General features: G+C 53.5%; 1 protein-coding gene across 3 annotated transcripts in view; it reads left to right on the top strand.

The window, feature by feature from the left end:
- UHRF1 (ubiquitin like with PHD and ring finger domains 1) overlaps positions 1 to 23,520 on the top strand; it is a 32,783-nt gene extending 9,263 nt beyond the window's left edge. For 2 of the 3 annotated variants that reach the window (XM_082456914.1, XM_082456913.1), the window contains exons 3-17: positions 1,125 to 1,400; positions 2,026 to 2,186; positions 4,300 to 4,515; positions 9,070 to 9,170; positions 9,263 to 9,449; positions 10,017 to 10,140; positions 10,234 to 10,341; positions 10,623 to 10,727; positions 11,573 to 11,679; positions 14,041 to 14,203; positions 14,276 to 14,413; positions 16,294 to 16,435; positions 16,538 to 16,683; positions 18,412 to 18,510; positions 21,986 to 23,520. In XM_082456914.1, the coding sequence (XP_082313040.1) occupies positions 1,125 to 1,400; positions 2,026 to 2,186; positions 4,300 to 4,515; positions 9,070 to 9,170; positions 9,263 to 9,449; positions 10,017 to 10,140; positions 10,234 to 10,341; positions 10,623 to 10,727; positions 11,573 to 11,679; positions 14,041 to 14,203; positions 14,276 to 14,413; positions 16,294 to 16,435; positions 16,538 to 16,683; positions 18,412 to 18,510; positions 21,986 to 22,132 (2,220 nt within the window). In that variant the 3' untranslated portion in view covers positions 22,133 to 23,520. Of the gene's footprint in view, positions 1 to 1,124; positions 1,401 to 2,025; positions 2,187 to 4,299; positions 4,516 to 9,069; positions 9,171 to 9,262; positions 9,450 to 10,016; positions 10,141 to 10,233; positions 10,342 to 10,622; positions 10,728 to 11,572; positions 11,680 to 14,040; positions 14,414 to 16,293; positions 16,436 to 16,537; positions 16,684 to 18,411; positions 18,511 to 21,985 lie in introns of all 3 variants that reach the window. The other variant, XM_082456912.1, reaches the window with a different exon arrangement.
- Positions 23,521 to 24,848: the final 1,328 nt, after the last annotated feature.

Here is a 24,848-nt window from a genome sequence, read left to right on the forward strand (position 1 = left end):
TTTGAACCACCAGCTTTGGGTTAAAAAGTGGGGAGGAGGGAAAGTCCATCTTTTGTGTGTTCTTCTTCCTTCCTTTAGGGCACCGGTTCTGAACCAGGTTGTTCTGCCTGGGGACACTGAGTGACGTCTGAGGCCATCAGTTGGTTGTCACGACCGGGGTGGGGGGGGTGGGGGTGCTCGCAGCATCTAGGGGGTGGGGCAGGGAAACTGCTCAGCCCTCACCCCCTGCGGTGTCCGTGATGGCCCCCCTCAACAGAGAGTGACCACCGGAGGTCAGCAGAGCCTGTCTTAGGGTCTTCTGGAGGCTGAGGGTCCTCTTTGGGTGTTGGTGGAGTGCCCTGGGGCAGTTTCTAATAAAAGCCCCAGTGCAAAGCCTTTTGTGCCCTAGGGGTGCCCTAGAGATGCAGCTCAGAAGACAAACTCCTTCACACACCTGATGAGTCACGCCTGATGCAGATTGTAGAGCCCTGCCGGCTCCCGGCTCCCCATCAGCCAGTGACTAGTGTGGGTGGAATTCATTAGCACAAAGGAGTTAATAGAGAGGCGGCCTGAGTGGATGAGGTTTGAGCTAGAGCCTTATAAGGCACCTGAGGGATGTCACGGGGCACCCACCCTTTGGTTCATGCAGGCCAGCTTCCCCCTCCTCGCCCTGCCCGGCACCGTGGACATCAGGGCAGGTCATTCTCTGTGGGGGCCGTCCTGGGGATCCTTAGCGCCCCCAACCCCGTCATGACAACCAAAAACGTCCCTAAGGCGTCGCCCAACGTCCCCTGGGGGCAGAATCACCCTCGATTGAGAGCCAGGGGTACAGGTGACGCGTGTTTACTGTAACAGAAGTTCCAAAGCACATAAAGTATTAACACCTCCCCTGATACCCGATGCGTAGCCACGGCACAGCGGGGTTAGGCCGTGTGCTCCCGGGGAACGTTCCCCAAGTGGCAGCAGCCGTCCTCACTTGAGAGGGCCTGGGGACCCTGAGGAAGGGGTCACTGGGCACCCCGGGGCGTGGGCAGGCTTCACTGGCCGGTGGTCTATTCCAGGGCAGGGCCTCCGCGAGGGCTGGTGCGGTCCTTCGCCCATGGCGAGCTCTCCGTGTCTGCTGACCTAGTCCCGTGTCCCTGCAGATGGAGGACGGCCACACACTGTTTGACTATGACGTCCGCCTGAACGACACCATCCAGCTGCTGGTCCGGCAGAGCCTCGTGCTGCCCGCCCCCAGCGGCGGTGGCACCGGCGGTGGCAGCAAGGAGAGGGACTCGGAGCTCTCCGACACGGACTCCGGCTGCTGCCTGGCCCAGAGCGAGTCTGACAAGTCCTCCAACAGTGGCGAGGCCGCCGCCGAGCCGGAAGGGAAGGCCGACGAGGATGAGTGGGATGAGACGGAGCTGGGCCTCTACAAGGTGGGGCTCCCGCGGAGGCCGGGGTCGGTGTGCTCCGCCCGGTTGGCGCCTGTACCCCGGGAGTGCCCCCCAGCCCTCCATCCCCGAGGATGGGCACCCCCGTCCTGTCGTGACCATCTCCCCAAGGTTCCTTGGCGGAAACATAGGTACTCAGGGATTCCTTCCTAACCCCTAAAGTAGAATCCCGTGTCCGGGCCTGTGGGTGTCTTCCCTGTGGTCCTTGCAACGGCTGTCAAAGTCCTGATCCGCTGCCATCCTCCCCCTAAGATCATGACATTTCACGGAAGGATCTGGATTCCCAGCTTCTATGGAAAAATGGGCAGTTCTGGCCTCCCTGGGCCACGCGGCAGGGGTGGTTCTGCCCTCAGGGACACTGGGCGGTGCCTGGGGACATCTGTGGTTGTCATGACTGGGGGTCGCCTGGCATCGAGTGGGTGGGGTCAGGGATGCTGCTCCGACCCCCCCCAGGGCCCGGGACCGCCTCCCTCTGGAGAAAGACCCAGGCCCCGTGTCCTCAGTGCCACAGCGAGAAGCATCCGGGCCCAGGAACCAAAGCAGGCTCTTGGCGGTTTTGCTCGTCAGGCATCCCTTCCCTGGGCCGAGTGAGAGCTCTCTGCCCCCGCAGGCTGGCGAGTACGTGGACGCGAGGGACACGAACATGGGCGCGTGGTTTGAGGCCAAGGTCATCAGGGTGACGAGGAAGGTGCCGGCCCAGGACGAGCCCTGCAGCTCCACCTCCAGCCCGAAGCCGGAGGACAACATCGTCTATCACGTGAAATACGACGAGTGAGTATCCGCGGGGCAGGCGGGCCTGGGGCGGCGGCTCCATGGACGTGGGACCTGGAGTTTGGAACTGCCTTGGGGGTGATGATCAGGATTCAAGACCCCACCCTCGTGCTCCCAAACCACACGGAGTCCCCCCCCACCCTGAGGACCAACGTCGTGGGGACCTCGTCTGAGAACCCTGCCCAGTCGTCCCCTCAGGGTTGCAGTCTCCCTGTTTCCTGTGCCATCTTCTTCATACCACATAGCACTGTGTGAAACCGTCTTAGGTGTCCTCTCTCTCCCTCACCGAATACACAGTACTTACGGAGCACTCACTGTGTGCCAGGCCCTGCGATAGGCATGGGGGATTCCTGTCTGTGAACACAGAGGGTGTCTGAGTGGGCTCTGGCAGCTGTAACAGCATACCACAGGCTGGGCGGCTTCAACCTCAGACGTTTATTTTCTCACAGTTCTGGAGGCTGAGAGTCCCAAGATCAGTGTGCTGTCAGGGTTAGTTCCCGGTGAGGGCTCTCTTCCTGGCTTGTAGACGGCTGTCTTCTCACTGCATCCTCACATGGCCTTTTCTCTGTGTGCACGGAAAGAGAGAGAGAGAGAGAGAGCTCTGGTGTCTTTTCCTCCTCTGATAAGGACACCAATCCCCTTAGATTAGGGCTCTGCCTTTTTGACCTCATTTAACTTTGATGACCCCCCCCTAAAGGCCCTATCTCCAAATACAGTCACATTGGGTGTTAGGGCTTCAGTGTATGAATTTGGGGGATACAGTTCAGTACCTAACAGAGGGCAAGCGTGCCTGCCTACAGGGAGCTCACATTCTGTGGTTCTCTGCTGGGTCCCTACTGCCTACATCGGTTTCTGGCACATCCTAAGCTTAGCTCTAAGAATTATGGGAGTAATTGGACGAGTGAATCGCAGTTTTTGCAACATTCCCATCCTCTTGGTCAGGGGCTGCAAACTCTAGTTCTCAGGCCAAATCTGGCCCACGGCCTGTTTTTGTAAATAAAGCTTTATCGAAACACACCAATACCCATTCGTTTACACCTTGTCTGTGACTGCTCTCATGGTAATAGCAGCCAAGTTGAGTGTTCACAACAGACACCTTCCAGATGACAAAGCTGAAAATATTGACTGTCTGGTCCTTCACAGGAAAAGCTGGGCAGCCCTTGTACTTGGTGGTTTATTAGCAAAAATAATGAGTACCAGGCTATAGAGCTAGTCTCAATAGATGTGGGGTTGTCCCCCTCACGGCTGAGGCTTAACTTTGTTGCTAATAGAATATGCTACTTTTAGCTCAATTATTTTATGCCTTTTTTGAGGCTGCTGGAATATTCCTGCATATCCAGAATAATGACTTCCTATCATTTTCTAATCTCTACTATGTTGTATTTACATAAACGAAATAATGTATATCCCTCTACAAAAATCACTTTCAACACATGTATGTGGAAGAAGTTAAGTTCTTCCCTCCCCGCATTTCCTGCTGTCTTAGTTTCCTATGGCTGCCCTAACAAAGTACCACTAGCATTGCTCCGACAGTTTATTCTCTCACAGTCCTGGAGGCCAGAAGTCCAAAACTAAGGTGGCGACAGGGCTGTGAACCTTCTGGAACCTGAAGGGGAGAATCCTTCCTGCCTCTTCCAGCTTCTGGTGGGACCGGCAGTCCTTGGCTTGTGGCCACATCCCTCCAGCCTCTGCCTCCTCTTCCTGTGTCGTTCTCCTCTGTCTGCGTCTCATCCTCTCTTCTTGTAAGGACATCAGTCACTAGGTTTAGGGCCGCTCTATTATGACATCATCTGAACTCCTTATATCTGCAACGACCCTATTTCCAAATTAGGTCCCACTCCAAGGTGCCAGGGGTTGGAATCATAGCATAGGTTTTTAGAGGATGTAGTTCAACCCACAACACCTTCTGTAATTGGAACGTGTCGCTATAGCTGCGTGTTTTTGACACCAGCAAGTGAGATCATGGGGAGGGGGCTTTCCAGGCTGCTGTGATGAGCAGAACCCAAACCCGTACACCAGGCGGCCCTCTCCGCCTGGCTTCTCTCTCTCGTCAAGGGACTGAGGTCCCCTGGCACCTGGGGTCTGAGCGTGGGGCTTTCCCCCCCTCCCCCAGCTACCCGGAGAACGGAGTGGTCCAGATGAACTCACGGAACGTCCGGGCTCGCGCCCGACACATCATCAAATGGCAGGACCTGGAGGTGGGCCAGATGGTCATGGTCAACTACAACCCTGACAACCCCAAGGATCGCGGCTTCTGGTACGACGCGGAGATCCTGCGGAAACGTGAGACCCGGACGGTGCGGGAGCTGCACGCCAACGTCAGGATCGGGTGAGTCAGTGCCTGCCGGCCTCCGCCTGGCCTCCACCCGGCCTCCGCCTGGTCTCTGCCTCCTCTCTGGGTCTCCACGCCCCACCTGCTTACCCCGCCTAGGGAACTGTCTCTGGGCCCCAGGCAGAGATTTCAAGCGTCCTTGCTCTCTTTTGTTTGTCGTTTTGAATTTGGCAAACAGATGAAAAGTCTAAAAGGGGCAAAACCCAGAAAGTACCGAAGGCCACACAGTTAATATTCTCCCTTCTCTTCTGTCCCCTGGTCACCTGGTTCTCGTCTTTCTGGAGACATGATGGTTCCCGGCACCTTCCAGGGCCACTCTGTGCACAAACAGGCGTGAACGTACACCGAACTACACACACCCACGTGGAGGTGCCCTTCACATCAGGGATCAGCGGGCCGCTGGCCCTGCCCCTGATTGGCAAATAAAGTTTTATTGGCACCAGGCCACGCCCATCTGTTCACTGATTCACTGTGGCTGCTCAGTGTTAGGAGGACACCAAGAGGACAGCTGGGTAACTGTGAAACAAACCGTGTGGCCCACAAAGCCAAAAATATTTACCATCTGGCCCTTTGCAGAAAACGTTTGCCGAGCCCTGTTCTTCCTTGCCTCTGTGTGTGTAGAAAACTTACCATCTTACCCATTTTTAAGTGCACAGCTTGGTGGCATTAAGTACATATGCATTGCTGGACAACCATCCCCACCATCCATCTCCAGAACTTTCTCATCTTCCCGAACCGAAACTCTGTCCCCAGGAAACACTCACTCCCCATCCCCCTTCCCCAGCCCCCGGCCCCACCATCTACTTCCTGTCTCTATGGATGTGATGACTCTAGGCACCTCCTATGAGTGGGACCACACAGGATTTGTCCTTTTGTGTCTGGCTTTTTTCACCGAGTATAACGTTCTCAAGGTTCATCCATGTTTCATGATGAACGTCTTTTTTGGTGGCTAAGTAATACTCCATTGTATGTATTGTATATAGACATGATCTTCGGGGCAACAGTGTCCTGAGCATAGGCACAGCAAGTGCAAAGGCCCTGGGGCAGGACCATTCCTGGTGCGTTTGTGACCTTGCAAGGAGGCCAGTGGGCTGGAGTGGAGGGAGAGAGGGAGGGAGGAAGGAAGCATTCAGGGCATGGCCGGGAGTGGTGCGGAGCTGGTGTGTATTCTCTGTTGCTGGCAGCCATCAGAGCTGAAAGCATGGGAGCCACAGGCTTCGACCTATAATTAGGACTCATCACTCGGGCAGCCGAGCTGGGAATGGACTGCAGGGGGCAGCATAGCCGCAGGGAGACCAGGGAGGAGGCCGATGGGGGCGTTGAGGGGCAAGGGCCCAGGGCTCGGCCCTGGTATAGTGATGTGATTGTTAAAAAGTAACCTGCTTCTTGTTTTGTTTCTTTTTTATGTTTTCTCGTTTTCCACTTCTTTAATTTCTGCTCTCATTTTATTTTTTTTTTTAATATTTTTATTTATGTAGCTAGTTATTTATGGCTGTGGCACGCGGGATCTTGGCTTCCTGACTGGGGATCGAACCCATGCCCCCTGCAGTGCAAGTGTGGAGTCCTAACCACTGGACTGGACCGGACTGCCAGGGAATTCCCTGGTCTCATCTTTGTAATTTTCTCCCTTCTCCTTTCTTTGGGTTGATTTTGCTTTTCTTTTTCTAGTGTTTTTTTTTTTTTTTTGAGGTAGTAACTTAGATTATTGTAGGTCTAATATAAGCATTTATTTATTTATTTTTAAACATTTATTTGTTTATTTTGGCTGCGCTGGGTCTTAGTTGTGGCATGCGAGAACTTTCAGTTGTGGCGTGCGGACTTCTTAGTTGCGGCGTGTGGACTCTTAGTTGTGGCATGCATGCAGGATCCAGTTCCCTGACCAGGGATCGAACCCGTGCCCCCTGCAGTGGAAGCCGGAGTCTTAACTACCGGACCACCAGGGAAGTCCCACTTGGCATACATTATTGACCCTTGAACCACTCGGGGGTTACAGATGCTGACCCCCGTGCAGTTAATAAGAATCTGAGCATTAACTTACAGTCTGCCTTCCATCTCTGCGGTTCCACTGTATCTGTGGTTCCGCATCTGAAGATTCAACCGACTGGGGATTGTGTGGTACTGCCATATTTACTATTGAAAAAAATCCGCCTATAACTGGATTCGTGCAGTTCAAATTCATGTTGGTCAGGGGTCAATTGTATTTAGACCATTTACATGTAAGGTAATTATTAGTATGTTAGGGCTTGAGCCTGCCATTTTGTTATTTGTTTTCTATTTGTTTTCTCTGTTTCTTTTTCCTGTTGCTCTTTTTCTGTCCTTGTGGGTTATGTAAGTATTTTTTAGGATTCTATCTTGATTTATTATTTATTTATTTATTTATTTAGCATATTATCAGTACATTTTAATTAATTATTTTTTGGGGGGCTGTGCTGGGTCTTCGTTTCTGTGCGAGGGCTTTCTCCAGTTGTGGCAAGTGGGGGCCACTCTTCATCGCGGTGCGCGGGCCTCTCACTGTCGCGGCCTCTCTTGTTGCGGAGCACAGGCTCCAGACGTTCAGGCTCAATAGTTGTGGCTCACGGGCCTAGTTGCTCCGCGGCATGTGGGATTTTCCCAGACCAGGGCTCGAACCCGTGTCCCCTGCATTGGCAGGCAGATTCTCAACCACTGCGCCACCAGGGAAGCCCTCTATCTTGATTTACTGATGGTCTTTTGGAGTGTATTGCTTTATACGGTTTTTTTAGTGGTTTCTCTGGATTTTATCATAGAAACGTGTGACATACTGGTATCTCTTTTCCCACTTTGAGGGAAGTGTGGAAATCTTTCTTCCATTTACATTCCTTTATAGTCACTGTCTTGAACATCAGATGGTGTTATGGTTTTTATTTCAATCATCATATATGATTTAGAAAACCCGTAAGGAGCATAATTTATTATGCATATTTTATTGTATGGACCCATATTTCTGCTCTTTCTCTTCTTTCTTCCTTCTTTTTCCTCCAAGATGCTTTCCTTTTTAATTTCCTATCTATTTGAAGAACTTCCTTCATTATTCTATAAAGGTGTGTTGGCTAGCAATGAATTCTTTTAATTTTCCTTCATCTGAGATTATGACCACCACTGTTATACTGAAGTAACTCCCAAGCATTGACTCATTGTATCTGTTAATGTTTTCAAGTATATTTCTTCAAAATGATTCTTTTAAAGAGACATGCTTTTAATGCTATTATTACAAAATAAAAATTAACTAATTTCTTAACATATAGCCAGTCATTGTTCAGTCTTCCAATTAGCTCACTCTTTTTTTTAATTATTTGTTTAAGATCTAAGTAACGTCCAAAGATTTCAGTTAGGTTGGCAGATCTCTCTCTCTTTTTTTAAAAAATTTATTTATTTTATTTATTTTATTTTTGGCTGCATTGGGTTTTCACTGCTGCGCACGGGCTTTTCTCTGGTTGCAGCGAGCGCGGGTTTCTCACCGTGGTGGCCTCTCTTGTTGCGGAGCATGGGCTCTAGGCACGCGGGCCTCAGTAGTTGGGGCTCGCGGGCTCCAGAGTGCAGGCTCAGTAGTTGTGGCTCGCGGGCTCTAGAACGCAGGCTCAGTAGTTGTGGTGTACGGGCTTAGTTGCTCCGCGGCATGTGGGATCCTCCCGGACCAGGGCTCAAACCCGTGTCCCCTGCACTGGCAGGCGGACTAATTTATTTGTTGGGGAAGCCTGGTTGTTTGTCCCACAGACTCTGCACAGTCTGGATTTCCCACCGGCATCCTCACGGTGTCATTTCCTCTGTTCCTCTGTCCCTGTGTTTCCTGTGAACTGGTGGGTAGATCTGGACCTTCCCATCTAGTTTCACAGCCACGAGCCACACGTGCTGCCTAGCCCTTGAAATGTGGCCAGGACACATTAAGATGCGTCGTGAGTGTAAAATGCACGATGGACTTCAAAGATTTAGCGCTGAAGAAGAATGCAAACTAGCTTGTTAATAATTCCTTAACGTTCATTACATGTTGAAATGATATTTTGTATACATTGGGTTACATAAAACATCCTCAAATTGATTCCATCTGCTTTTACTTTTTGAATGTGGTTCTCAGGCAGTGTGAAATTATACACCTGACTCGCATTTGCTTTCCCTAGATGGTTGCCGATGATGTAGGTGATGGGATGATCTGATGGAGGTGGTGAGATGATCCCTGGGGTCGTTTTAACTTAGAGGAGTTTTTGTATTTTGATCAGACCTTTATTGCTTTTGCCTGTTGGGCCTTGTTAAATGGGCCTTGTCTACACGCAGGTTAGAAATGATTCTCTCAAATGCATCACGTGATGAAACTCTGGTTTGTGTGTTGTTTTCACCTTGTTCCTGATTTGGTAGGACTTGAATTTGCAAGGGGAGTAGCTAATCGAGTTCACGGTGCCCTGCAAAAGCCTGTTCTCTGATGCAATTAGAGGCGGAGCTGTTCACAGGCTCTGAGAGCTGTGTTGACGTGGCGAAGTCTTCTCGGGCGCTTCGGCGGGGCCGGCCCCGTGGGATGTCCTAACGGCCCGTCTCTCGCAGGGATGATTCTCTCAACGACTGTCGGATCATCTTCGTGGACGAGGTTTTCAAGATTGAGCGCCCTGGCGAGGGGAACCCCATGGTGGAAAACCCGACAAGAAGTGAGTTCCGATCCCGCCCCTCTGCGGTGGGCGGGCAGGGCGCCCGGCGTGGCGGGGTCGTGCCCGAGCTGACCCCATCCTCCCGCGTCCAGGGAAGAGCGGGCCCTCCTGCAAGCACTGCAAGGACGACGAGCGGAGGCCGTGCCGCATGTGCGCCTGCCACCTGTGCGGGGGCAAGCAGGACCCCGACAGGCAGCTGCTGTGCGACGAGTGCGACATGGCCTTCCACACGTACTGCCTGTGCCCGCCGCTCAGCAGCGTCCCCGCCGAGGAGGAGTGGTGAGCGCCCGGGGGCTGCCGGTGACCCCGCGATGGCGGTGGGGGGGGCGGGCGCGAGGCCTGGGCCCCGGCTCACTGCAGGGAGGAGGCAGGGCGGGCAGGAGCGGAGCGGGTGTCCCCGGCGCTGGAGGGGACGGTTGTGACGCTGGGCTGTGGTCTGAGGACCCCGACCTGCTAACGGCAGTGGCTGTCGTTTGCACCGTCCCCTCCCCGCGGAGACGGGGAAGCCGAGTCCACGGCAGGGAGCAGGTGCCGTCGAGCTGCCCTGTGTGTTTGCCGCGTGCCGGCTGGACTTGGCCTCGATGTGGGAGGCACTGCCATTCCCAGCGGGACGGGGTCAGGGTCCGCCGTCCACCACGGGCGCCACTCGCCACACGCGGCTACTTCAGATGTGGCCCGTGCGACCGAGGAACTCGATTTCTTATGTCACGCTCATGGATTCAAGTTCACCCCCGCTGCCGCCCCCCCCCCCCCACCCGTCCTGGTCTCGGACACACAGGACGGCAGGGGGCCGGAAGGAGGCGGCCGTGCAGCCACAGGCAGAGGGTGACGTCCCTGTGGTCGCAGGTACTGCCCCGAGTGCCGGATCGACTCCAGCGAGGTGGTGCAGGCAGGCGAGAAGCTGAAGGAGAGTAAGAAGAAGGCGAAGATGGCGTCGGCCACGTCGTCCTCGCAGCGGGACTGGGGCAAGGTGAGGGGCCCCCGCGCCCCGTGCGCCCCTGCCGCCCCGCACCACCCCCTGCGGCCGTTCACGCTGCTCTCCCCTCTGTTTTGGCATGGACAGGGCATGGCGTGCGTGGGCCGCACCAAGGAGTGCACCATCGTGCCGTCCAACCACTTCGGCCCCATCCCGGGCGTCCCCGTGGGCACCATGTGGAGGTTCAGAGTCCAGGTACCTGCAGACGTCTGGCCCCGGGGCTCGGCCGACGGGCGCTGGCCTTCCAGGAGCCCCTCCTCTGGGGAGGGCTATCCCAAGGGCAGGAGGCCGGGGATTCACGCCAGGTCCTTCCCTGGTGTGGCTCGGACTCGGTCTCTCGGGGGCAGAGGTTCTCATAACAGGAGTGATGCTTTCAGTGGAAGAGTCAGGCGCTGGCTCCAAAGGCGGGAGCGAGGAGGGCCGTCGAGCAGCGGCTGGTCCAGGAGGTGCCACTTACTTCTCGGTGGTGTTCACAGGTCAGCGAGTCTGGGGTCCATCGACCTCATGTGGCAGGCATCCACGGCCGGAGCAACGATGGGGCGTACTCCCTGGTCCTGGCTGGAGGGTATGAGGATGACGTGGTGAGTGTGGGGAGCTGGTTTTGTTTTTATGTAATTGTGGCAGATACTCAATGTAAAACTTAATCATCTTAATTATTTTTAAGAGCACAGCTCAATGACATTAAGCACATTCACATTGTTGTGCAACCATTCCCACAGTCCATCTCCAGAACTTTCTCGTCTTCCCAAACTGAGACTCTGTCCCCAGGGAACGCTGACTCTCCATCCCCTTCCCCAGCCCCTGTCCTTACCATCTACTTCCTGTCTCTGTGGATCTGATTTCTCTAGGGACCTCCCGTGAGTGGAATCACAGTATTCGTCCTTTTGTCTGGCTTATCTCACTGAGCATCATGTCCTCAAGGTCCATCCACGGTGTAGCGTGTGTCAGAATCTCATTCTTCCTTTTTAAGGCTTAACAATATTCCAGTGTGTGGACGGACCACATTTTTATTTATCCAGTCATGCATCAGTGGATGCCTGGGTTGTTTCCACATTTTAGCTACTGTGAGTAATGGTATGAGCCTGGATCTGCAAAAATCTCTTCAAGCCCCTGTTTTCAGTTCTTCTGGGTATAAAGAAGTGCGAATGCCGGATCATGTGGTGATTCAGTTTTTAGTTTGTTGAGGAACCTCCATACCGTTTTCCACAGCAGCTGCACCATTTTCCATCCCCACCAGCTGTGCACAGGGTTCCAGTTTCTCCACGTTGTCACCGACACTTGTTATTATCTGTTTCTTTGGTAGTTGATCCTGACATCCTGGTTCTTTGACAGTTGACATCCTGACGGGTGTGTGTGGGTTTGTTTTGAGTGGGTCTCTCCTCTCCTCTGCGTGCGGGTTTCAGCCTGCACCCCGTATCTGTTTCAGGACCACGGGAACTCGTTCACGTACACAGGTAGCGGTGGACGAGACCTTTCCGGTAACAAGCGGACTGCAGAACAGTCTTGTGATCAGAAACTCACCAACACCAACAGGTTTGCAGAATCGAGTGTTCCTGTTTCTTCACCAGCACATGTCTGTCTGCCTTGTCCTCTGGTGGCTTCACAGGGGAGGGGATGGGTCCCGTTTGGGGCTTTGATGTGCAGGAAGTTAGATTCCCATTAAGAGTGTGATGGAACGTAAGGACCACGAATGTCCATCTCTTCCCTACTCTGTCCACCTGTGAGTCATTCAGATGCACTGAAGCAAACTTTTCCCCCAAAAGGCCAGATAATAAACGTATTTGGCTTTGCGGGCCGCACGGTCTCTGTGGCAACCACTCAACTCTGCCGTCATAGCACGTGAGCAGCCACAGAGCACGTGTAAAAGAGTGTGGACGGCTGTGATCCAGTAGAATTTTATCTGCAACACCACGAGGTGAGCAGGAGTTTGCTGAGCCTCGATTACAGGATGGGATAAAGCATAAACAGCATCACAGAGCCCAAAGGAAAAGACAGAGATTTGATGACCTAAGTATTATAAATTACACCAATAAAACCCATACGTACAATGAAAAGGCAGGTGACTCCTGGGGGAAAAGTCTGCCACAAACATGACACCTGATGATGGTTATGCCCTTATATGTAAAGAGCTGTGTTGCAAATCAATAAGAAAAACTAACAGAAAAAAGTAAAGGACATGCAAATCATTCTGCCAAGTAACACAGATCTACAGTGGCCATGAAAATTTGTTCACCTTTAGTGATCAAAGAAATACACATTGAAGTAATGTCGAGGTACTATTTATTTACCCTGTAAAGTTGGCCCCAAATTCTCCAGTGTTGAGAAATGCCAAGGCATAGACTAGCGTTCCACTGTTGGTAGAAATACAAATTGGTATTTCTTACTTTCCAGAAAGCTCTTTGCCTAAATATCTTTTTTAAAGAAAGAGGGAAGGGTTCATTTTCGTGCACGTATTAGTCTAGTAGAATATTTAAATTTCACTAGCCATTTAAAAAAATCTCATTTTGGGGACTTCCCTGGTGATCCAGTGGTTAAGACTCCGTGCTTCCACTGCAGGGGGCGCGGGTTCGATCCCTGGTTGGGGAACTAAGATCCCGCATGCCATGTGGTGCGGCCAAGAAAAAAAGAAAATCTCATTTTCGGAGGAGATTTAACAGTGTGAGGAACTGCTCATGAGCAGTGATAAAAGTCTGGACTTAAAACTCTAAGAAATCCGTTCTTTAACAACTGCCATCTGCACGGGAGAACAGCTGTGCGGTGGCAGCTCTCTTTCTTGCTCACCTGAGGAAGGTGGCGGCATTACATCAGATGTGGAGCTGACCTCCGGTCCACCGACCCCAGGCCTCTGTGCCCTTTGTCGGGACAGGCCTGCCGGCCCAGCCCGCGTTTGTGTGCCACCTGCTTTCTCCTGGTGACGTCTTCCCCCACATAGTGTTAGTGTCCTGTGGCTCGAGTAACAAAACACCACAAACTGGGTGGTTTAGAACAACAGGGATTTATTCTTGCCTCATTCTGGAGGCCCGGAGTCCAAAGTCAAGGTGTCCCGGGGCCGTCCTCCATCTGGAACCTCCAGGGGAGGGTCCTTCCTTGGTGTCCCTTGGCTTGTAGATGTGACACACTCCAGCCCCTGCCTCAGTCTTCATGGGGCCCTGTCCCCTGTGTGTCTGTTTTCTTTCTTCTTTTTTAATTTATTTTTTTTTAGTTTTAATTTTTATTTTATTTATTTATTATTTTTTAAAAAATAAATTTATTTTTGGCTGCGTTGGGTCTTCGTTGCTGCGCGTGGGCTTTCTCTAGTTGCGGCGAGCGGGGTCTACTCTTCGTTGTGGTGTGCGGGCTTCTCATTGCTGTGGCTTCCCTTGGTGCGGAGCACGGGCTCTAGGCGTGCGGGCTTCAGTATTTGTGGCTCGCGGGCTCAGTAGTTGTGGTGCACGGGCTTATTAGTTGCTCTGTGGCATGTGGGATCTTCCCGGACCAGGGCTCGAACCCGTGTCCCCTGAATTGGCAGGCAGATCCTTAACCACTGTGCCACCAGGGAAGTCCTAGTTTTTATTTTTAAAAAATTTTCTTCTTTTTTTTTGGGCCATGTCATGCTGCGGCTTGTGGGATGTGGGATCTTAGTTCCCTGACGTGTGATCGAACCCGGGCCCTCGACAATGAGAGCGCTGAGTCCTAACCACCAGGGAACTCCCTCAGTTTCCCTTTCCTTATATGGACACCGGTCACTGGGTTCAGGGCCCACCCTAATCCATTCTGACCGCCTCCGAACTTGACTTCATCTGCAAGCACCGTCTTTCCAAAGAAGGTCACATGTTCACGGGACGGGGGTCTTGGGATGCGACCGCCTCTCTCTGGGGGACGCAGTCCAGCATTTGGGCCCGGCTCTCCCCGCAGGGCGCTGGCTCTGAACTGCTTTGCCCCCATCAACGACCTCAAAGGGGCCGAGGCCAAGGACTGGCGGTCTGGGAAGCCGGTCCGGGTGGTGCGGAACGTCAAGGGCCGCAAGCACAGCAAGTACGCCCCCATCGAGGGCAACCGGTACGACGGCATCTACAAGGTGAGTGGGGGCCCCCGTGCCTGCCCCCTGCCCCTGGCCCCCAGGTCACTGACCCCGCGCTTCTTCCCACAGGTCGTGAGGTACTGGCCCGAGAAGGGCAAGTCCGGCTTCCTGGTGTGGCGCTTCCTTCTGCGCAGGGATGACGTCGAGCCGGGGCCCTGGACCAAGGAGGGGAAGGACCGGATCAAGAAGCTGGGGCTGACCATGCAGGTGCGTCCGGGCCTGCGCTCGCAGCTGGAGCTCGCGCCCGGGGCCTGGGGCGGGGAGCGTCTGAGCGGGGAGCCATGCTCTCGGGGGTTTTTCTCATCCCGGACGATTTCCAGGCTGTGAGCTGGTGACACCTCGCTGGCTGTACCATCCCTGTCCTTCAGCCGGTGGATGTAGGGGAGGGGTGGCTTGGGCAGGTTTGCGTCTTTGCTTTCGTGATGTTAGAGCTGAGAGCTGGGCTTCCTTGTCTGAGCTGTGTTCGAAGAGCTTATCCGAAATCAATCTGGAGTCCGGTCTCCTCTCTCTCGGCCAGTCCCCTCCCGTCCCCTCTTCTCCTCCCCCTCTTCCCTGTCTCTTTTTGTTTTCTTGTGTTTTTTTGACCGCACCTTGCAGCATGCAGGATCTCCCTGACCAGGGATTGAACCTGTGCCCCCTTCATTGAAAGGCGGAGTCTTAACCACTGGACCGCCAGGGAAGTCCCCCATCTCTCTTTCTCCTCTCTGTCCATCACCCCTCCCTACCCCAAAAGCAGACAAACCAATAAAACTGGTCTAAATATAGAATAGGGCAAGGTCTAAATGTAAGATAAGGTGGACTGATCCCCCGGAGCAATCACTCACCTCTTTATAGCAGCAGAATCTTCAAGAGTTCACCCTGTGCCTGCAGAATACGGCTTTTTTGCACTATAATTATGGTGTTTTCTGTTCCTCCTGGTGATCCGCTTTCCAGCTGATAAGTCTCAGTGGGACTATTTAAGGAATCTTAATTGCTGTTGAGAGTCTGATAGCACCTACCCCCCCCCAGGAGGCCACAAAGAGTTGCCTTTTGAACACACTGGTTGTTCCACAGGGGATTTTATTTTATTTTATTTAGTTATTTATTTTTTCATTTTTTTTTTAACATCTTTATTGGAGTATAACTGCTTTACAGTGGTGTGTTAGTTTTTGCTTTATAACAAAGTGAGTCAGCTATACATATACATATATCCCCATATCTCCTCCATCTTGCATCTCCCTCCCACCCTCCCTATCCCACCCCTCTAGGTGGACACAAACACAGGGACGTTTAGGAGGAACTGGGGAGAGACAGCCGTGGGTCAGGCACGTCACTGTTTGGTGGGAGGAGGATTTTTTATTTAGAACTTAAGCCTTCATTGCAAGTTTGTGTTGCTAGAAAAGCTTGAGGGTTTCTTGATGAAACATTGGAGAATCGGATGTGGTTGTAGGTGCCTTAGAACCGAACCCCATTTCTAATTAGATGATGCCTGATGGGGCTCAGAGGAGTCTAGGACCCATCAGAATCGGGTTGTGGAGCTAAGGCCCTAGGCCAGTGGTGGGTAAACGAAGTCTTCCCGGGGCCCAGCCACGCCCATTCAATCCCACAGGGGCTGGGCCGGCTTTCGTCGGCTTTCGTCCCCACAGAGCCCGAAACTTTTACTACCTGGCCCCTGGCTGGAAAAGTTTGCCTACTTCTCATCGAAATGGAAAGATACTAAGACTGTCTTGGGAATTCCCTGGCTGTCCAGTGTTTAGGACTCGGCGCTTTCACTGCTGAGGCCGAGGGTTCAATCCCAGGTCAGGGAACCAAGATCCTACAAGCCGTGTGGCACGGCCAAAAAAACTCAAAAAATAAAACAAAAGAAAAAAAGATTGTCTTCTTTGCTTGATCTGATGGCGGGCCTCTACCGTGCGTTATCTCACGTTATCTCGCTCACTGCCGCTGTGCCATTAATGGTTGTTCCTGTGAGTTTCTGTGCTTAGTTACTGCTCCAGAGTTAAGTTGGTGGAGGCCTCTGAGCTGAGGCCAAGGGAGCACAGAGTCTGTCTCTGGGGCCCGGCTGGGGACCGGGGAGGGGTGACCGTCCTGTCTTCTCCTCCTCACAGTACCCGGAAGGCTACCTGGAGGCCCTGGCCAGGAGGGAGAAGGAGAAGGAAAACAGCAAGAGGGCAGCCCTGGAGAAGGAGGAGGACGGGGAGGAGGGCTTCCCGTCCCCCAGGAAGGGCAAGCGGAAAAGCAAGTTGACTGGTGGGTGTCTCCGCGGCCGTCCTTGTACTCGGGACCCATCCTCGTGAGCGGGTGGTGGGGGGGCCTCCACCCTCACCCGCCCTCCGCCCTGCTCTGTCCCAGGAGGCGACGGGTCCTCGCGAGGGGCACCCAAGAAGACCAAGGTGGAGCCCTACAGCCTCACCACCCAGCAGAGCAACCTCATCAAGGAGGACAAGAGCAACACAAAGCTGTGGACGGAGATCCTGAAGTCGCTCAAGGACGGGCCGGTGAGCCCCCCTACCCTCGCCCGGGCCTGGCCGGGGCCTCTTTCTTTCCATTGTGATAAAATAGAGAAGACATGAAACTGACCATCTGAACTATTTAAAGTGCACAGCTCAGTGGCATTAAGCCTGTCGTGCAACCATCCCCACCATTGTCTCCAGCATTTTCTCATCTTCCCAAACTGAAACTCTGTCCCCGTGAAACGCTGACTCCCCAGCCCCTCCCCCACCATCTACCTTCTGTCTCAGTGGATCCGACTCCTCTAGGGACCTCACATGAGTGGAATCACACACCGTGTGTCCTGTGTCTGGTTTCTCTCACTGAGCATCATGTCCTCAGGGTCCATCCGTGTTGTGGCAGGTGTCAGACTCCTTCCTTTTTAAGGCTGCGTAATATTCCGCTGTAAGATGGAATTTGTTTATCCATCATCTCTCAGTGGGCACTTGGGTTGCTTCCAGCTTTTGGCTGTTGTGAACAGTGCTGCTGTGACCACAGGTGGGCACGTCTCTGCGGCCCTGTCTTCAGTTCTCTTGGGCGTAAACCCAGAAGTGGGATTGCCGGATCATAAAGTCATTCTGTGTTCAGATTTCTGAGGAACCGCCAAACCGGCGCTGTCTTTTCTTTGATCCTCCTGCCTTAGTGGGGTGAGTGACATTGATGGGTCACTGGAAGTGAGTGGCTCAGCGTCCTCTGGCTGCCCCTGCCTGGTGGGGATTGGCTCTCCATGGCTCACGGTCAGGATCAAACCCAGATCCTCTGAGCCCCGGGCGAGCAGCCCGTTGCTGCTGACGTCCTCTCCTTCTGGACTCTTCCTCCTGGTCATCCCATTGCACGGCCTCTGCCCTCGTGGGTTTCTCTTTGGGGAAGTACCTTCCACCCCAGCCCTCCTGGCTCAGTCTCCCTCCGGCATGAAATCACTGTGGCTGCCCTAACAAGTGAGCCTTTAGGGGTAAAATCCAAGTGTGGGCAGGGCTGGTCCTTCTGGAGGCTCCAGGGGAACATCGGTTCCCGCCTTCTCCAGCTTCTAGTGGCGCCGCATCCCTGGCTCGCGGCCCCTCCTCCATCCTCACAGCCAACAGTGCAGCATCTCCCATCTCTCTCTGCTTCTGACCCTCCCGCCTCCCTCTTATAAGGACCCTGTGATGACGCTGGGCTCCCCGGGGAATCCAAGGTCATCCCTGTCTCAAGGGCCTTAACCCCACCTGCGAAGTCCCCTCTGCCCCGTGAGGTGGCACGTCCACAGGTCCTGGGATTCGAACGTGGACATCTTAGGAGGCTGTGATTCAGCCGCCCCATGTCCTTCGGGTCTCTCTGCTGACAGGTCACCTTCTCCACGGGGGGACTCTGACCGCCCTCCTTCTGGGGCTCCCTGCTGTCCTTTCCCCAGCACTGCTGTGACCTTCTGTCTCTCACCTGCTTAATCTCTGGTCTTCCCCGCTGGGCCCCATGCTCCAAGAAGGCAGGCGTTTCTCTGTCTCATCCGCCGCTGGAGCCTGGGGTCTGAGCAGCGGGCGGCAGGCAGGCGGTGCCTTGTGTCGCAGGGCTGGGCTCTGTGCTGAGAGAAGCGCTGATGGACTGCAGTCTTGATCTCCAGCCTGCGTGTGCTCCGGTGCCAGAGGATGAGATTCGGGCCGGGGCGAGGGCTAAGCAGGGAATCTGGGGACCCGTCGTGCTCGTTCACTCTGGGGAACCGAGCCTTTGCCGGGCTCATGCACCCTCTCCTCTGCTTCCAGAAATTCCTGAGCAAAGTGGAGGAGGCGTTCCAGTGTATTTGTTGCCAGGAGCTGGTGTTCCGCCCGATCACGACCGTGTGCCAGCACACCGTGTGCAAGGTGAGTGGGCACTGAGGGCCCTGGATGGGAGGTCCTGGAGGGGCGATCGGACCCCTGCTGCCAACCTGGGCTTGCCAGTTTTGCTTCTGCACCTCCTGCCCCCGGCCCTTCGAGGGGCTTGAGGGTCTCTTTTCCGGGCGGCCTGGGTTACAGTAGCACCCCAGCCTTAATCACAGGCGCCCATCACTCGCTCCCTGCTCCCCACCCTCCTGGTGCCCCGGAATCCAACGCAAACTCCTCGCCCAGCCACTGCCCACCCTGCCATCGTCCCGAACCTCCAGCCACACCGGCCCTCTGCTGTGCCTTCAACAGGTTGGCGCCTGCTTTCCTTAGGGGCCACACACTGGTCTGGTCCTCTCCAGCCTCTTAGATGCCTGGAGGTCCGGTGTGGGAGAGGATGGGCTATTGTCCTGGCCTGGGATCTGGTCATACTAAATGATTAAGTGGGCCGGGCTGGAGAGGCATGAGGCGTTTATCCCCTAGAGGAGCAGGGGGGAAGGCTTCCTGGAGGAGGTGGCATTAACCTGCCACCTGAGGCGGGCCTTGGGGCAGCATCCCAGGTAGGCAGAGTGACCTGTGCAGAAGCTTAGACCCACAGGCATGTTGGAGTAGCCAAGGCCTGTTGGGGACAAGGGCAGGGGAGGGGGGCCCGGTGGCGGGGCTGGAGGGCTCCGGCCAGTGGTCAGTCTTAGGAGGGAAACAGTACCCGATCTGATGCTTTTGAAAAGAGATTGGGAGGGGCTGAGATTGGGCCAGACCAGGGTCTCTCCCCAAGCAGTGCTGACGTTTGGGGTCGGATCGTTCTCTGTCATGGGGTGAACGACACCAGAGTGAACACACCAGGGGATGTCCTGGGTGCTGGGGGGCTGAGCAGCATCCGAGGCCCCTCCCACTCGGTCCCAGGGGTCCCCCAACTTGGGAAGCGCTGGTCTGCATGTGTGGTGTCTTTGCAGTGCCTTCTGGCCAGAGTCGGTCAGTAGGAACTCATGGGCAGTGCAGGCACGTAATTTAGAAGGGACTGTCCCTGCCTCCCGGTCACCCTGGGTCTCTGAGCTGCTCTCTCGCCTCGGGGCCGTCTCGGTCCAGGGCGTCGGGTCACTTATCAGACCAGGGGAGGGACTCTGAGAACATGGGCACTTGGGCAGCACTCGTGCCACGTGGCCTGACTGAGGTCCTTCAGCTGTGTGGCCGGGACAGACGCCCCTGGGTGTCCGAGGCCGTGTGGAGCCCGAGGGGGCTCAGAGGCTTGGCGGAGCGGGGTGAGAACACATCGTCGGGGTCGGCAGTGTGGCTTTGACCCCCGGCTTTGCCCTTTCTGGCCGTGTGACCTTGGAAAGCCTGTAACCGTGCTGAGCCCCTTTGCCCCGTGGAAAGGGGCATCGCAGCACCCTTCTGGCTCTGAGGTGTACCCGGCCAGCGCGCAGCCGGACACTGAGACGCGGGGCGCGTGCGAGGTCAGGCCGAGCGGCTCAGGGAGTCACCACACCTGCGGCCGCCGTGCCGCCAGTGTGAAGGAGGTGGCCCTGGCGAGTGCGTGTCTGTCCTGGGCATCCTCACGACTGTCGTTCGTCTCCAGTGAGCTCAGCGTCTGAGGGGCTGTGGGGAAATGGCTTTGACCCTCCACCCTGACGTCCCAGCGTTTGATGTTGTTTTTACTCTATTAAAATATTTTTACTGTGGTGATATACAGATAACATAACCTTCACCGTTTTAACTATTTTTTAGGTGCACAGCTCAGTGGCATTAAGTACATTCACATTGTTGTGCAACCGTCCCCACCATCCACCTCCAGAACTTTCTCATCCTCCCAAACTGAAACTCTGTCCCCATGAAACACTCGCTCCCCAGCCCCTGGCCCCCAACCACCTACTTCCTGTCTCTGTGGATCTCACTCTCTAGGGACCTCGCATGAGTGGAATCAGACAGTACCTGTCCTCCTGTGTCTGGCTTCTCTCACTGAGCATCGTGTTCAGACTCATCCATGTTGTCACGTGTGTCAGAACCTCTTTCCTTTTGAAGGCTGAGTCACGTGGCAGCGTGTGGATGGACCACATTGTGTTTAGCCATCATCCGTGGATGGGCTCTTGGTGTTTCCACCTTTTGGCCATTGTGAGTCGTGCAGCGGTCCAGAACCTGATCTTAAACCCAAGTCTTAGTGTGTTGAGCAGAAAGCACTACCTCTGTGCCTGGGATCAGGCTATAGACTTTATATTGGAAAAGAACACAGGAGTTGTTTTTTTGTTTTTTGTTTTCGTCTTTGTTGTATTTTTTTGACTGCGTTGGGTCTTTGTTGCTGTGCTTGCACTTTCTCTAGGTGCGGCGAGCGGGGGCTACTCTTTGTTGTGGTGCGCGGGCTTCTCATTGCGGTGGCTTCTTTTGTTTCAGAGCACGGGCTCTAGGAGCGCGGGCTCAGTAGTTGTGGCACACAGGCTTAGTTGCTCCGCGGCATGTGGGATCTTCCCGGACCAGGACTCGAACCCGTGTCCCCTGCATTGACAGGTGGATTTTTAACCACTGGACCACCAGGGAAGTCCAGGAATTTTTAAAAATAGGCATCAAAAGCAGCCGCCTGCATCCAGCGGTAGCGTGCCGTGGCAGCAGCAGGTTTTCACCAGCTTGGTGTTGCCCCTCACCCAGCTGCCTGGTGCCATCCTTCAGGTGTGTGCGCCTGTGCGGGTGCCTGCTCCCCGTGGCATCTTCGGCCTGTTGCTCCGACGGGGAGGTAGGGCTCGTCAGCCTCACAGCTCGGGCTCCACCTGGCTCTTCCCCTGGCATCGCTGGGTTGACAAGTGGGTTTGAACCCAGAAGTCTGGCTCAGCGTCCAGACTCCCTCCTTCCTCCCTCTCCTCCCGTCTTCTCACCGACACATGTTCATTGAGCATCTCCTCTGGGTTGGGTCCTGTGCTTGGTGCCGGGAGATTCAGGGAGACACAGCCCCCATCTTGGGGAGTGTCTGGTGTGTTACACGCCAGCAGGTTAGTCGACAAGATGATTCCAGAAGGCGGAAGGTGCTGTTTTGAAAGCAGACAGGGTGAGGTGAGGCGGGGATGTTCCAGGGGCTTTGAGGAGGGGTCCTCTGAGGAGGGCACTTGAGCCGAGGCACGGGTGACGAGAGAGCCAGGGCATGGACCTGTCAGGTGGTGTGACCTGCAGGTACAGGGGCCTGGTGGCCGGGATGACCTTGGAGTCTTTTTTTTTTTTTTTGGCCACACCGCTCGGCTTGTGGGATTTTAGTTCCCTGACCAAGGATTGAACCTGCGCCCATAGCAGTGAAAGTGCGGAGTCCTAACCACTGGACCGCCAGGGAATTCCCTGGAGACCTTGGAGTCGTTGAGCCTGGGGCAGCCGGGCTGGTGATGGGCAGCCAGCAGTGGCAAGTGAGACTGAGGGTCAGGAGGGGCCTCTGGGCTCCCGACACCGCCCCGGGGGGACCGTGGGTGGCCAGGAGCACCTCTCACCACCCGCTCTCCCGCAGGATTGCCTGGACAGGTCCTTCAGGGCCCAGGTGTTCAGCTGCCCGGCCTGCCGCTATGACCTGGGCCGGAGCTACGCCATGCACGTGAACCAGCCGCTGCAGGCTGTGCTTAACCAGCTCTTCCCTGGCTACGGGAGCGGACGGTGATCCTCAAGCACTTCTCGCCGGGTGTTTTTTTAAAAAAACATTATCGGGGGGGGGGTCTGTGGCCCCCATTTTGTTTTTAGTGAGCTTAACTTAAACATGTAGTTTTTCCTCCACTCCCTAAAAAAAAAAAAAAGCCTCGTCTTCCCGGTTTGGTCTTTTTTTTTTTTTTTTTTTTTTTAATCTATAAATTTTTCAGGAATTTGTATTATGGCTCAAAGGAAGGAAGAAAGTCGGACTTCTCCGTGTTTTTATTTTGGTTTTAAAAATAAATAAATAAATAAAAAGCCTACAATTTATCAGCGGGAAAAAAAAAAACCCAAAAACCAAAAAAAAAAAAAAAAAAAAAAAAATTGTTTTTCTTCTGAGGATGGAATTAGAAACAACTTGGCGTGAAGGCCACTGAAATTCCCAGCATCAGGTTCTCAACCGTTCTGGCCGCCGACTCGCAAGACGGCGCCGGGCTGCCTAGAACAATCTTTTCAAGGTTGGTGGGTCAGGCCCCCAGAGGTGAAATCCTGCCTGGTGCCTGGCGGTGGCCCTGGGTGTGGTGTTGGCCCTGCGTCGCCTGCAGGAAAGTGTTCAAAGGAAAAGCGGAGAAGTCCCGTTGGGCACAGTTGAACCCCCCGCCTCCAAGCCATCCCCCACCGGGCTGTTTCCGCGTCCCCACCGGCCACCCAAGCAGAGAGCTGGGGCCACACCGAAGCTACCTCCGCTGGACTCTTTCTCTCCATGGGGGCTGATGGGCGGCCCAGCGATGTTGCGTCTGGATGCCACGGAAACAAACGCCTGGGGCCACGTTCAAGTGCCTTTGGTCCCTCCTTCCTTCTTCAACGGTGCTCTTTCTCAGCACTGAATTGTTGACAGTGCCAACCGGAATCTCAAACTGTGGTCCTCCAGCGCCTCCCTGGGGACCCCGGGTGAGCGAGTGGGGACGACGGGACTTTTGTCGATCCTCGAAGTTGAACTTTCAACTCGCCAATTGGGAATTACAAGAGGGAAACTTTAAAAAAAAAAAAAACAGAAAAAACACCTTTTCTAAATGAAATTTTTTTTGTAGTTACTGTATATGTACCGAGAAAGCTAATAACTTAGGGTTTGGTTGTGTTTTTTTGGGGGGGGGGGAGTTTTGTGTTTTTTGGAATGATTTGTTAATGTTTCTAACTTGACCAAAGTTTGCAGCTTATACCTCAACAGAACAGGGATATTTTAAATCACATAACTGCAGACAAACTGGAGCGATATCGTTTTAAAAGTTTCTCTTTTTTTCCTTATTATTAGGTGCTTAATGTATTAGGAATAAACGACGAAATCCTGTGTAGGCTTTTTCTATGAAGTTCAATATTCTCTGTCCAGGTTTTAGATTCTCAGAATAAATGCCTTTTACAGATGCATTTGGTTGTGTCTTCTATTTGCAAAGTGCTTTGTAGCCCACCAGGCACCTTTATAGCTAGTAACACATTTTCTCCTTACAAAAACCCCGGGAGTCAGACTAGGCAGGTGGCATCGTTCCCACTTTGCAGATGAGAAAACTGAGGCCCACAAGGTCCAAGTGACGTGCAGCGGTCCATAGGGGCCAAACCAGGCCTTCTGGCTTGGAGCCAGACGTCACTTAGTGTCACCAAGGTGGGTGGCACTGTCCCCATTTACATTAGAAGAAACAGAGGCTGTTGTGGTCCCCCACTAGGAGACTGGCTCTGCCTTGAGTGGGTGTCAGCAGCCTGAATCATCAACTAAGGAGCTCCTTGACCCCAGGGGGCCCTCTGCAGGCCTGGGGAGATGGGGGTACATGGGGGTGTGGAGGCTGGTGACCTGAAATGCTGTTTCCAGCAGGAGTCAGAGGCCAAGGATGAGGCAAGGTTTTTTTGTTTTTATTTTTTTAATTAATTTTTATTGGAGTATGGTTGTTTTACAATGGTGTGTTAGCCTCCGTTGCACAACAAAATGAATCAGCCACACATATACAGATGTCCCCTCCCTTTTGGATTTCCCTCCCATTTACCACAGTGCATTAGGCAGAGTTCCCTGTGCTATACAGCATGTTCCCATCATTTGTCTATTTTATACATAGTATCAATAGTGTATATGTGTCAATCCCAGTCTCCCAGTTTCTCCCACCCCACCCCTTTCCCCCTTGGTATCCATACATTTGTTCTCTACATCTGTGTCTCCATTTCTGCTTTGCAAATAAGATCATCTATACCATTTTTCTAGATTCCACATATGCGTGTTATTATACGATATTTGCTTTTCTCTTTCTGACTTACTTCACTCTGTATGACACTCTCTAGGTCCATCCACGTCTCTACAGATGACCCAATTTCATTCCTTTTTATGGCTGAGTAATATTCCATTGTATATATGTACCACATCTTCTTTATCCATTCGTCTGTCGATGGGCATTTAGGTTGATTCCATGTCCTGGCTATTGTAAATAGTGCTGCAATGAACATTGGGGTGCATGTGTCTTTTTGAATTATGGTTTTCTCAGGGTATATGCCCAGTAGTGGGATTGCTGGGTCATATGGTACTTCTATTTTTAGTTTTTTAAGGAACCTCCATACTGTTCTCCATAGTGGCTGTATCAATTTTCATTCCCACCAACAGTGCAAGAGGGTTCCCTTTTCTCCACACCCTCTCTAGCATTTATTGTCTGTAGATTTTTTGATGATGACCATTCTGACTGGTGTGAGGTGATACCTCATTGTAGTTTTGATTT

This window comes from Balaenoptera physalus, assembly GCF_965194825.1.
Source record: "Balaenoptera physalus genome assembly, chromosome: 3".
NCBI classification, from domain to species: domain Eukaryota; kingdom Metazoa; phylum Chordata; class Mammalia; order Artiodactyla; family Balaenopteridae; genus Balaenoptera; species Balaenoptera physalus.